This window comes from Solanum stenotomum, chromosome 5, assembly GCF_019186545.1.
Source record: "Solanum stenotomum isolate F172 chromosome 5, ASM1918654v1, whole genome shotgun sequence".
Lineage (NCBI taxonomy): Eukaryota > Viridiplantae > Streptophyta > Magnoliopsida > Solanales > Solanaceae > Solanum > Solanum stenotomum.
Window position 1 is genome coordinate 4686504 of NC_064286.1, and position 12219 is coordinate 4698722.

General features: G+C 36.7%; 1 protein-coding gene across 1 annotated transcript; it reads left to right on the plus strand.

The window, feature by feature from the left end:
- The first annotated feature begins 31 nt into the window (after positions 1 to 31).
- LOC125866222 (26S proteasome non-ATPase regulatory subunit 2 homolog A-like) lies at positions 32 to 12180 on the plus strand. The gene is made up of 25 exons (XM_049546543.1): positions 32 to 289; positions 1594 to 1694; positions 3872 to 3989; positions 4069 to 4128; positions 4233 to 4300; positions 4594 to 4636; positions 5439 to 5507; positions 5681 to 5719; positions 5797 to 5879; positions 6830 to 6944; positions 7091 to 7165; positions 7776 to 7934; positions 8456 to 8563; positions 8686 to 8790; positions 8871 to 9011; positions 9099 to 9203; positions 9366 to 9587; positions 9782 to 9898; positions 9971 to 10186; positions 10371 to 10430; positions 10522 to 10635; positions 10738 to 10823; positions 11430 to 11538; positions 11645 to 11823; positions 11914 to 12180. The coding sequence occupies exons 1-25, from the start codon at positions 152 to 154 to the stop codon at positions 11987 to 11989; spliced, it is 2706 nt and encodes a 901-aa protein (XP_049402500.1). The 5' UTR covers positions 32 to 151; the 3' UTR covers positions 11990 to 12180.
- The last annotated feature ends 39 nt before the right edge of the window (positions 12181 to 12219 follow it).

Consider the following 12219-nt stretch of genomic DNA (forward strand, 5'->3'; position numbering starts at 1 on the left):
GTGGGAAAAAAGAAAAGCCTTCAAAATATTTAGGGGTTATAAATAGTACAGAGTTTGTTCTTTGTTGCTCATTTTTACTTTGAATAGCTAATCATCTCTGTAGAGAAAATTCAGTTTTCTTCTCGATTTTTTCCGGTAGGGTTTTAGCAGAATGTCGAAAACTCCGAATCCGAACAGTACCGGTCCTAGTGGTAATGCCGACGCCGGAAAACCGGCCGGAGAAGAGGCGACAGTGAAAATTCCCTCCAAGGATTCAAAGAAGAAGGCTAACAAGAAATACGAACATCTAGTAAGTATCAATGAGTATGAATCCGATAATTGTTATTATTTTTTGGTTACAATTTTGAAAAGTTATCACTCAGTTGAGTTATTGCAAGAAGGAAATGGGAAAAAGGATTAGTACTTGATGTCTTATTTTGCATACTATTTGATAATTTAATTATACAAATTTGTGAGTTTAGAATGTTTATAGTTAGTTTTAGCTGTATTAGTTTTTGAAAAGTGAAGGAACAATACATGCAGACGTTATACTTAATCTGTAGAGATAGATCGAGAAGTTGTTTCTGATAGTCTCTCTGCTTGAAATGAAGCATTTCCAAGAAGTTTGGAAAAGGAAATACATAAATAAGTGAAGTATGTAATCAGACCTTACCCCTATATTGTACCGATAGAGAGGCTGTTTCTAGTAGATCCTCGACTTAGAATAAAGCATTTCCAAGCCGTTTGAAAAAGGAAATACTGAAATAAGAGCAGTAAGCACAAGTAGGTTCTGGGGAGAGTAGAATGTACACTTTTGAAAAGTCATCACTCGTTGAGTTATTGCAAGAAGAGAAAAGGAATGGGGAAAAAGTATTAGTACTTGATGTCTTTTTTGCATACTATTTGACAGTCAAACAACATTGTCTTGATGATTTAATTATATAAATTTGTAATTTTAGAATCTTTATATGTAGTTTTAGCTATATTAGTTTTCAAAAAGTTAAGTAACAATGCAACAACAACATACCCAGTGAAATCCCACCAAGTGGGTTATAAGGAGGGTGGAATGTAAACAGACCTCACCCCAAACTCGTAGATATAGATAGTTTGTTTCCAATAGACCCACGGCTTAAATTAAAGCATTTTCAGGCGCAGTTTGGAAAAGGACATACGTAAACAAGATTAGTAACAACAACAAAATAATGTGAAATGGAGAGCAGCACACAACATACAATGGAAAGAACAATAACAAAAACAAAATAATGCGATGACCAAAGCACAAAAAGACAGGTGATAGCCGAAATTGAAGAACAAGAAACTACGAGAATAGTTGGTAAGGAAGTTGTGGAGCAAATGTTTGAAAAAAATTGACTCTAAATCCCACATGCTTTCCGGAACAGGGGGAGTAATATTTCTTATTTTTAGATAGGCATGTTAAAAGTAATATTTCTTACTTTTAGATGGGCATTTTAGTTTAATAGAACCAGGGAGAAGTAAAATTAGTTGAAACAAAACTCAATACTTCAATTAGCCGGCTCTTTGCAGCACTTTTACCTTATGTATCTGTTATTTTATTTATATATTTATTTATTGTGTTTATGATATTGTGTTCAGTCTGAAGAAGATTTGGCTCTGAAGCAGCAATTGGAACTGTATGTGGAAAGAATTCAGGATGCAGATCCTGGACTTCAGAAGGTTGCCCTGGAGAGCATGAGGTTTTTCTCTCTTTTCGTAATTGTTTAAATTTCATTTAGTATACTTGAATGCAGAGTTGACAGTGACCCAAATTTTTGTTTGCTTATACTGGACTGATGAAATGTAGTTAAGTATTTATTGGCTCAAGAGGTGTTTATGATGCTTTTCTGTAGAATGAAACCTCAGGATTATTGTGCACTTCATTTGTGTTAAGAAATTCTGAAGATATTAATTATATTTGAAGAAAGTCTTGGGACAGTTATCATCTTTCATGAATGCGTGAACTGACTGTTAAGACTTCCATTTAGTCCTTTAGCACACATACTTTGCAAGAGTGTTAATAGCAGGTGGAAGAGGGTCCCTCAGTCTTCGTTTATGGATCTCCACGGAATGTGTCAAGTACACTCTATCATCAGTACACAATCATATTGATGACAGCTTTATTTACAAGAGTGGTAGTACTTAGTAGCATATCTAAGGGTCCCTTGTTCTTTTTGTTTATGAATCATAGGAGATGTGCCAAGTACATGATTAGATCAGTGTTTTGGACTGCGAAAGGCGACAAGGGCCTGCCTCGCCACGAGCTCGCCGCTCGCCTTTTTGAATTAAGGCGCCAATTAATACCAAAAATTTAAAATTTTAATTGCATATATAAATATCCAAAATCTTAAGAGCAATAACATATATTGGCAACAACAACAACAACAACATACCCAGTGAAATCCCATTGGGTGGGGTCTGGGGAGGGTAGAGTGTACGCAAACCTTACCACTACCTCGCAATAACATATATTGGCAAATATTTCAATTCAAAGACTAATAGTAGATACTAAAAGTCTAGAACTTGAATGGCTCAATAATTCATCAGACAATTGACAAGCAATACTAAATTAAGCAGGGAAGAAATAATTATAGAAGGATTATTTTTTTTAAATATAGGCAGATTTCAGTGAGCAGTGAGCACTGCAACAGAACAGAGCACTCAGTTCACTACCACTGAAAAGTGAAAACAGAGGACTCAGGTGACACAGTCTCAGCCACTCACTACTGAAAAACAGAGTAGGGAAGTAGAAGAAGAGAAGAACTGAAGCAGAAGAAAAAAGGAGGTCTCGTCTCGTACCTGGCAGCAGTCGCGATTCGCGAAGAAGCTCGACTCTCGATCTCGAAGGGGTCGCGACTGAGGAGAAGAGGAGCGCAGGTCGCGAAGGTGAAAGTTTGCAAAAGTACCCAAAAAAAACCCTAATTTTGGCTTTTAATTATTAAATCAGAGCTTAAAACGAAAGCGAAGTCAGTTGCCTCTCCTCGTCATCACCTTTTCGTCGCCATAGCTCGCCATTTTCAAATTGCCTCGTCTCGCTGCAGATAGGCGATAGTGCTCACCTCGCATCGCCTTGTCGCCAAAGGCGAAAGGCAAGTGTCTTTCACAACACTGGATTAGAACTTGCGTGTCATTAGTACATGATCATAAATGCAAGAGTTGCACATCCAAGGGTGTGGCTTAGCGGTTAATGAAGTGGGTGAAAACCTTGGAGACCAGGGTTCAATTTTAAGCAGAAAATTTAAAACTAGGTAATTTCTTTCCATTTACCTAATCCTTGGACCTCTGCTGGTGGAAAAAAGATATATCTTTTTCGAAAAAAGTATGTATAAAACATTGTTGAATTATAACTTGACAGTCAGTACAAAACATTTGATGGACTAGAACCTGCAGCCAATGACCAAATGGATATTTGAAATATTGCGGGTTTTAAAATCTGGATGCGAGACATACTTATCACCTATGCATATTTGGTTGTGGCATTTTCGAAAATACTGTTTCTTTTCCTTCTATTACACAGTTTGACTTGAGCTGGAGATTCAAGAAGATATTTGACTTTTCTAAATATAGTTAACATATTTATAAATACAAAAAACAATGTTGAGTCAATCTATTTACTAAATAAAAAAAGTCAATGCTAGTTGATATATCATATATATTAATAAAAAAAAGCGTGGTACATCAACAATAGAATGTCCATTTGTTGAGTTGTGTTGAAGGTAAATGTTATAAGAAGAATGACATGAACCTTATAAATAAAAAAAAAAGAATGACATGACATAAAAAGTTTCAACTCCCAGAAGTTGTTGAAGATGTTGACAATTATAGGAGAAAAGTAGAATGTTTATCTTTTTTCTTATTCATCTTTTCTCTTTTGCAGGCAGGAAATACAAACTGCAACAATCTCCATGACAGTTCCAAAACCACTGAAGTTCTTGCGTCCCCATTATGGAACACTAAAGAGATTTTATGAGAAAATGCCAGATTCTGATTTGAAGGCATTGACTTCTGTCCTGCACTTCTCTATCCTGATATCTGAATAAACTTATTTACATGTTTTAACTTCACTGCATGCAGACACTTCTGGCAGATATTCTCTCTGTTCTGGCTTTGACGATGTCTGCTGAAGGAGAAAGGGTATGTTCTATATATTCTGTTGATATGCTATTAACTCTTTGGTGTGAGCTTAAGTATCTTCATTAGCTGTAATAGAGATTGTTAATTTTCCTTGGTTCTTACAGGAGAGCTTGAAGTATAGAGTGTTGGGATCTCAAGGTGACATTGGTTCCTGGGGACATGAATATGTTAGGTAAGACTTTTTTTTTCTACTCCAGCTATCCTGAAATATTTAGTTGTACCAATGCTGTTGCAGACTGCAAAATAGATGATTTTTTCTTCTTTACTTGTCAAAAAAAAAAGTCTGATGGTAGTTGGTTGCAATGATAAGATATTAGTTGTTCTCCATATTACTTGATGCGTATGCAAGTGTGTGTCATCATTTCTCATTTCTGCCATATCCATTTTCACCTGTAATCTGTGAAAAAAATATCAGTTTCCCTCTGCATTTGGAAGTTGCTGATTAATGCTGACTGTTTGTGACAGGAACTTGGCTGGAGAAATTGGACAAGAGTATGCAAAGCTGGAGGTCGGTGTTCCTTAATCCCGAGGTTCTTGTAAAGTGTGCACAGAATGTAGCTGTCAACAGTTCATGCAGTAGTGCTTTGTACTCGGGAATTTCTTGTTTCGAGTCTAACAGTTATATATATTTTTTTCAGATCAGTATTACATACACTTTATCTGTATCTATTCCAATTTAATTTATACGACACATTATCCATTTTGGGATGATTGACATCATTTTATTTGTACAACTTTCACGACTTTCAAGAATTTAAATTCATTAAACTATTCATATATTAACTTTGATGCGAGTTTGCTCCCTTTGCGACTAGTATTTTAGCTTTCCATCTTCACTAATATGTTTTATGAGTTAAATTAACATCTTGACTCCATGCCCAATCAATCACGATCACATAAAATGAAATGTATGTTTATTCTCACTACTGTATCTAGTGTTTTTACTAATCCATGTTTTCATTAAATGTTTACATATAGAATTCCTTTAAGATAGATATTTCTTCAACATTGTGCAACAACAACATAACCCAGTGTAATCCCACAAGTGGGGTCCGGGGAGGGTAGAGTGTACGCAAACCTTACCCCTTACCTCGTAGAGATAGAGAGGCTGTTTCCGATAGACCCTCCTGTTTCTTCAGCATTGTGCCTTGGCCTAGAATCCACTGTTTTTTCTTGGAATTTGGATAAGAGAAAAGAGTTCCTGCCTTGAGATATGCTTTTTTTACTTTTAAATCATGCTATGATTCTGACATAACTCAGTTTCATTAGCTTGCTTATATTTATGCTCTTTCTATATGTATTATTTTCAGAGTGAAGGGGAGCGCCCACTTTACGATCTTATGGTGCCCGTGCAACAAATTGTTTCTTTCAACTTGAAGGTATCAATAATCACATATGATTTTGTGTTGTCAATTGTAACAAGTTGCAGGATAGAGTATAGGAGGTTGGCTACCATATGTCGTGCTCCTGGGCAGATACATAAATCTCTATGTATTTATCTACCCTTTACTTCTGCCAGAATGTTCAATTGATACCTTATTTTGCGATGTAGCATAATGCCGAACCTGATGCTGTGGATCTTTTAATCGAGGTACTCTTTCTTTCTTGATACTATGCATCATTTGGTAGCATGTGTATTAGTGAGAATTCTCTTTGCATAAATTCCAGGTTGAAGACCTTGATCTCTTGTTGGAGCATGTGGATAGCAGCAATTGTAAAAGGACATGCTCTTATCTCACGAGTTTTGCAAAGTAAGTCGGCTCTGGGTATGTTTGTGGGTATCCATTGTTGAATGTCTGAATCCCTTCGATTTTTCTGATTAGGATGAGTTCTAGAAGAACCTTTGTATGCCACTCTATACGTTTCTCTCTTCCTTTATTCCTCTCCTTATCTGTGTTTCTTGTCTAACCAGAATCTTAGATGTTGAATTCAGCTTATGTGTCAGGACTAACAGCTTTTATCACAAATGCTGATATTTTGCTTCTCAAGCGGTATTGTTTATCACCGAGTTAATAAAAACCCCAGAGAGGGTATATACTCCTTTGATCATTTTGAACATGCATATACGTGATCTTATCTTCTGTTACATTGTTGAAGGTAGTGGATTGTAGATTTAAGCTTGAAAAATTAAGGAATTCTCACATGAGCTTTCTTGGTTTTCTATGTTAAGGTTATATTCTTTCTTGTTTACCTTAGGGGACGGGTTGTTTTCTCAAAATGGTCAATTCATATTAAAGCATCTACAGAGATTCCAAAAACAATGCAATTGAAAGCGAGTTAATTTCAGGGGTCAGAGCATGGTGTCTAATAATTATAATTGGTTGGTTCTGTTTGAAAATAAAAGTATAGCCTCTGATATACTGAGATACCCTTCCTAGTACCCTTTGGAAGACAATATTTAGAGAATAGATAGCATTGTGGATGTGAAAATTTCAATTAATATTCTGTGCTGTCTGATTGATGGTCTATGCCGTTTGCCAGTCTTGCTTGAGCAATTGATAGCTCCTTTTCCTCTCTAAGGTCAATTTGTTGCCGTCTACCATGTTGTAGACGGTATGCACTGCTTACTACCATGTTGTACCTTTTTGAATGCAGGAATGATACTTTCTTTAATGTTTTTCTGTATGTACCAATCTTCTTCCATCTGACTTCTCTGCCTGCAGCCTCTGCTTCATTTCTCATGTCTTTTTCTGTCTTACAGATACCTTCCTTGGCCTGATGACATATTGGTACTTGATTATGCATACACCATATACATGATGTTTGAGGAGTATCCTCTCGCACTTGTGACTGCATTAGCCCTAGACAATATGGAGGTATGCACTGCTTACTGTTACTAGCTAATTCTTTTGGATTCTTCAATAGACTCTGAAGTATGTCTGTCAGAGACTAGTGGATCTTAAGATCGTAAATTCTGAAATCTGAGTACTTGTAATTATTTTGATTTCCATCACTCTTGCAGTCTATAAAGAAAGTTTTTACATCATGTGATGATAATCTACAGAAGAGGCAGTTATGTTACATCCTTGCTCGTCATGTAAGTTCTCCATTGTGTGCTATTTATATCAGTCAGAACATTCCATCATGTAGAAGAATCCTAATTTTCTTTCTGTTTCTTCTCTCTGGGTCGAAGAATACCTCTAATTCAGATTCTTGATCTCTGAGGTGTTTTAACAATGCCTTTTCACTACTCTATTATTACTGGTGAAATGACCACTAAGTACTTATCAAAGAATGACAGATTGAACTGTAAGTGGATTTTCTTCTTATTTTAAAAAATGAATTGCATTGTATGTTTTTGTTATCGTGCAAGCTCAGAGTATATAGATGACCCAGTTTCTATAGTAGACATCCTAGGATCCTTGTAAAATGAGATAGGATTTAGTGTTCGTCTATTGTTTTTACTCTTTTGGATGTAGATTCAATGATGTAATTTTGACTTCCAGCACTGTGTTGATTTATATACTGTCTGTTACCTTGTCAAAAAAGAAAAGTAGAGCTATCCCTAAATTATGTATTTTGTATCCCTGTAATATCTTTTTTGCCATATTTTCCCTGCTGGGTATATGGCTCTCTTCAGGTCTTTTCAACATAATGTTGTGTTAATTTTAGATCCAAGATGCTAAATTTGCGATTTTGAATCACAGGGTCAAACATTTGATCTTGATGAAAAGTTGTGTGCTAGTGATGAAGATAGAGAAGCATTGCAGGAAATTGTTAACAATGTGAAATTAAGTGAAGGGTATCTTGCACTTGCTCGTGATATTGAGGTCATGGAACCCAAAATCCCTGATGACATATACAAGGTTTACACTTGTACACAACACCTCTCCTTATCATGCTGGATTTGCATATACTGTTGCATCTGTTCGATATTTCCCTATTTGAAGTGATTGACTTGACATTGTCCTGGAGGTATATGTTACTGTCCCTGTATATCTGCTTTTGTTCTGCAACAGAATTATCTCATGTTATTGTTGCATTGTTTTGCTAGCATCCAGTTCCGGTTATTAATTGTTGATGAATCTGCTCATTTCTTTAAATAGTCCTTCTACCTTGATTCATCCCCCCCCCCCCCAACACACACACATCCTTTTTCATGTTCAAAATAAATTTGGGAGTAGCTTATCTCAGTTTCTTTTGCACCTTGGTTGGCCATTTGAAGAAAGATAAAGAACGCCTGCTCGAACAAAAGATCTGTTTTGGATACTCTGTCATTGCTAAAAACATTTCATCTGCAGAAATTTACCTTGTGTTTCTTAGTCATTATCACAAAGAAAAGCGTTGTGTAATTGAAACTAAATCAGATCTTATTTCGATTTGTTAGCGACATTTGCTTGATGGCCGAGCTAGTGGGGAGCAAAGTGTCAATTCGGCTACACAAAATTTGGCTGCTACATTCGTCAATGCATTTGTCAATGCTGGTTTTGGCCAGGTAAAATGAATCAAATTGTATTTTTCATACACAGGTGTGCACATATAGATATATGTCAGTATTTTGTATAGCTTGTTATATATCAGTATCCATGAACAACTCTTGGTACTTCTCTGCTGCAGGATAAGTTGATGACAATACCATCAGAGGCCACAAGTGGTGGTTCCTCTACAAGCTGGCTTTTCAAAAATAAAGAACATGGGAAGTCTAGTGCTGCAGCAAGTTTGGTATACAATTCTACTAACTCTTTCGACTCTCCTTGTTGAGTGCCTATCTGCAGCTACTGATTGTTCTTTCACGAATTTAGGGAATGATCCTGCTTTGGGATGTCGATTCTGGGCTTGCACAACTTGACAAATATCTCCATAGTACTGACACCCATGTAATTGCTGGTGCACTATTAGGAGTTGGGATTGTAAACTGTGGCATCAAGAATGATCTTGAACCAGTGAGCTTCATCTAATGTTTATCTGATGTCTACCAATTCTCTCCATAGATCTTCATATCCTGATATTTCACTCCTTTCTCTGTGCAGGCATTGGCACTTCTTTCTGATTATGTTCGCAAAGATGATCCTTCAATCAGAATAGGTGCTATAATGGGTCTGGGTCTTTCTTATGCAGGTGCTCAGAATGAAGAGGTAATGTTCCTATTCTTCTTTTGGGTTTGGTTAGACAGGAATAAAACTTTCTGCCCTGTCGTTAAGTTCATCCTTAGTTTACAAAGTTTTACCTTTTTTTGAGACACTATAAGATTGGTCTGGATATGTACAATGTTACATTGAGTGCTTGCTGTTTTTCAGATCAGTAGCATATTGATTCACATACTTGAAGATAATAAGGTGTCCCTTGATGTAATTGCATTCACTGCAATATCTTTGGGCTTGGTGTACGTGGGTTCATGTCACCATGAGATTGCCCAGGAAATCATATATGCATTGACGGACCGAAGTGAGGCAGAATTGGGAGAGCCCCTTGCTCGTCTTTTGCCACTGGCTCTTGGTCTTGTATTCCTTGGGAAACAGGTAACTGAAGAAGTTACATGCCTCAGTTTCTAAGAGGCCGAAGAATATCTGAATTAACTGCTCTTCTTGTAACATGTGCAGATTATCATTTATATCAATATGGCCTAGATATCCATGATATGAATATATGTTCAACATTGTTGGATTGCATAACTTCTTATTTTGATTTGGTATTCCTCTGTCATGTCCTATAGGACGACGTTGAGGCTATAGCTGACCTTTTGAAGACTACTCTCCATAAGAAGATCAGAAAGCATTGCGATATGATCCTCCATTCTTGTGCCTATGCTGGGACAGGCAATGTACTCAAGGTGCTAGAAGTTTCCCGCCTTCCACTTCTAAGTGATTCATAATTGCAATTGCTGACTGTTATTCTTCTCTAGGTCCAACACTTTCTTGGTCAATGTGGTCAACATCTTGTAAAAGGTGAAAGCTTTCAGGGACCAGCTGTCCTTGGTATTGCGATGGTTGCAATGTCTGAAGAGTTGGGGATTGAGATGACAATACGCTCACTAGAACATCTTTTGCAGTATGGGGATCAAAATATCAGAAGAGCAGTTCCATTGGCTCTTGGCCTCCTCTGTATATCAAATCCAAAGGTATGATATCTTGAAATATCTATACAACAGATTTCTTTTTCCATTTTTTTTTTCTTTCCCTCACTTTTTTCTGTGTTGATGTTCTGGTTTTACTTCTTCTATTGACAAGTTGTGGCAGGCCTGTTTCTCTTTACTTCTGCTTAACTCTTGGTAACATATTTTTTTCCCGGGCTGGCTTGGACAGGTTAATGTCATGGACACTCTGAGCAGGCTTAGTCGTGATTCAGACATTGAAGTAGCAATGGTAAAGAAAGTAGGCATGGTATTTTGGATGAGTGTAGTTATTTGTGCTGCTATTGGATTGTTATATCTGAAAACTTCTCCAAATTATACAGGCTGCTATCATTTCCTTGGGATTGATAGGTGCAGGAACCAACAATGCTCGGATAGCTGGCATGCTGCGTAACCTGTCCAATTACCATTGCAGAGATGCCAACCTTCTTTTCTGTGTAAGAAATAAAATAATTATCAGTTATTCTCTTGTGACAAGTCCATATCCTTGTGTTTACTCACCCGCTTACTCTAATCATTGGCATCTGCTACTTCTGTAGGTGCGGATTGCGCAAGGTCTTGTCCATTTAGGGAAGGGCTTGATAACTCTCTCACCATATCATTCTGAACGATTTTTGTTATCTCCGTAAGTTCTATAGAAAAGTATTCTTCTCCAAACTATTATGCAAGTCCATTAAAGGCTTATTTTACTAAACATACAATTTGAGTTGAGATTTATGTGTCTTCCCTAGTTAAAAAATTGTTTTTTGAATGAGGTTGGTTGTTTTGTAAGTGAACAAGTGCAGATAAACAGAGAAGTGCCACTAAAGATCTGTTATATTCTGTTTCTTTAGAAGTGTGTCAGACAGATTTGTTATCTTAAACAACTACATCTCAGTCCTGAACAAACTGGGATCAGCTGAATGAATCCTCACTATTCCATTAAAGCTCAACTCATGTCATCATTGACATCAAATAAAAATAAAAGTTATAATACTTAATATATGTAAATAAGTTTTTTTTTAAAATTTAATATTAATAATAATAATAATAATGATAGAAGTCCTCTAACAAGATATCACCTATCTGGATTTTAGGTCTACATTGTCCCCTTTTAACACATTGTTATCTTATACCTAAAATGAAAATTGACATGTATAATTAAACCGATGCTTCATGAGCTACCCCTGTTTGATTCCTTCTGTAACATTGAACCCTCATATGTTGGCTCTTAAATTTTGAATTGTTCCAGGACTGCACTAGGTGGACTCATAATTATGCTCCACATGTGTCTTGATATGAAGTCCATTATCTTGGGGAAATACCACTATGTGCTTTATTTTCTGACACTGGCGATGCAGGTTTGCTGTTTCTTTAACTATTGTCCCTTCCTCCTTTTGCCTTTTTTGGTTGGCTGTGGTTTTAGCACAACTCCTATTTTCTGTTTAATCGTTCATCTGTTTGCAGCCAAGGATGCTTATGACTGTGGATGAGAAGTTAAACCCGTTGTCAGTGGCTGTTCGAGTTGGGCAAGCTGTTGATGTTATAGGTCAGGCTGGTCGACCGAAGACAATTACTGGTTTTCAGACACACTTAACCCCAATTCTCCTTGCTGCTGGGGAACGAGCGGAGCTTGCAACAGAAAAGTATTTTATATGTTTGTATGAATGATAAGTTGTTGTTTTTGTCTCTGAGTCACAATTTTCCGTCTACTGAATATTGTTGTTAAAATGCAGGTACATTCCAGTCTCGCCCATTCTTGAAGGCTTTGTCATATTGAAGGAGAATCCTGAGTATAGAGATGATAACTAGTCATGTACAAATGAGTTCTAACTAGAAGATTTAATAGAGCCATGGGGACGTTGGCAAATGAGGCTATACCTTTATACACTAATGGCTGAAAGAAGAGAATTGAATCCTGGCTATTGTTGCATGATTTTTTTTGTATATAACTAACCTTGGGTAGTTGCAAGCTCTAGAGGTGTAAATCTTACTATACGAAGGAACTTTTAGCTAATGCAAAGAAATGTTTTCCACTTGTA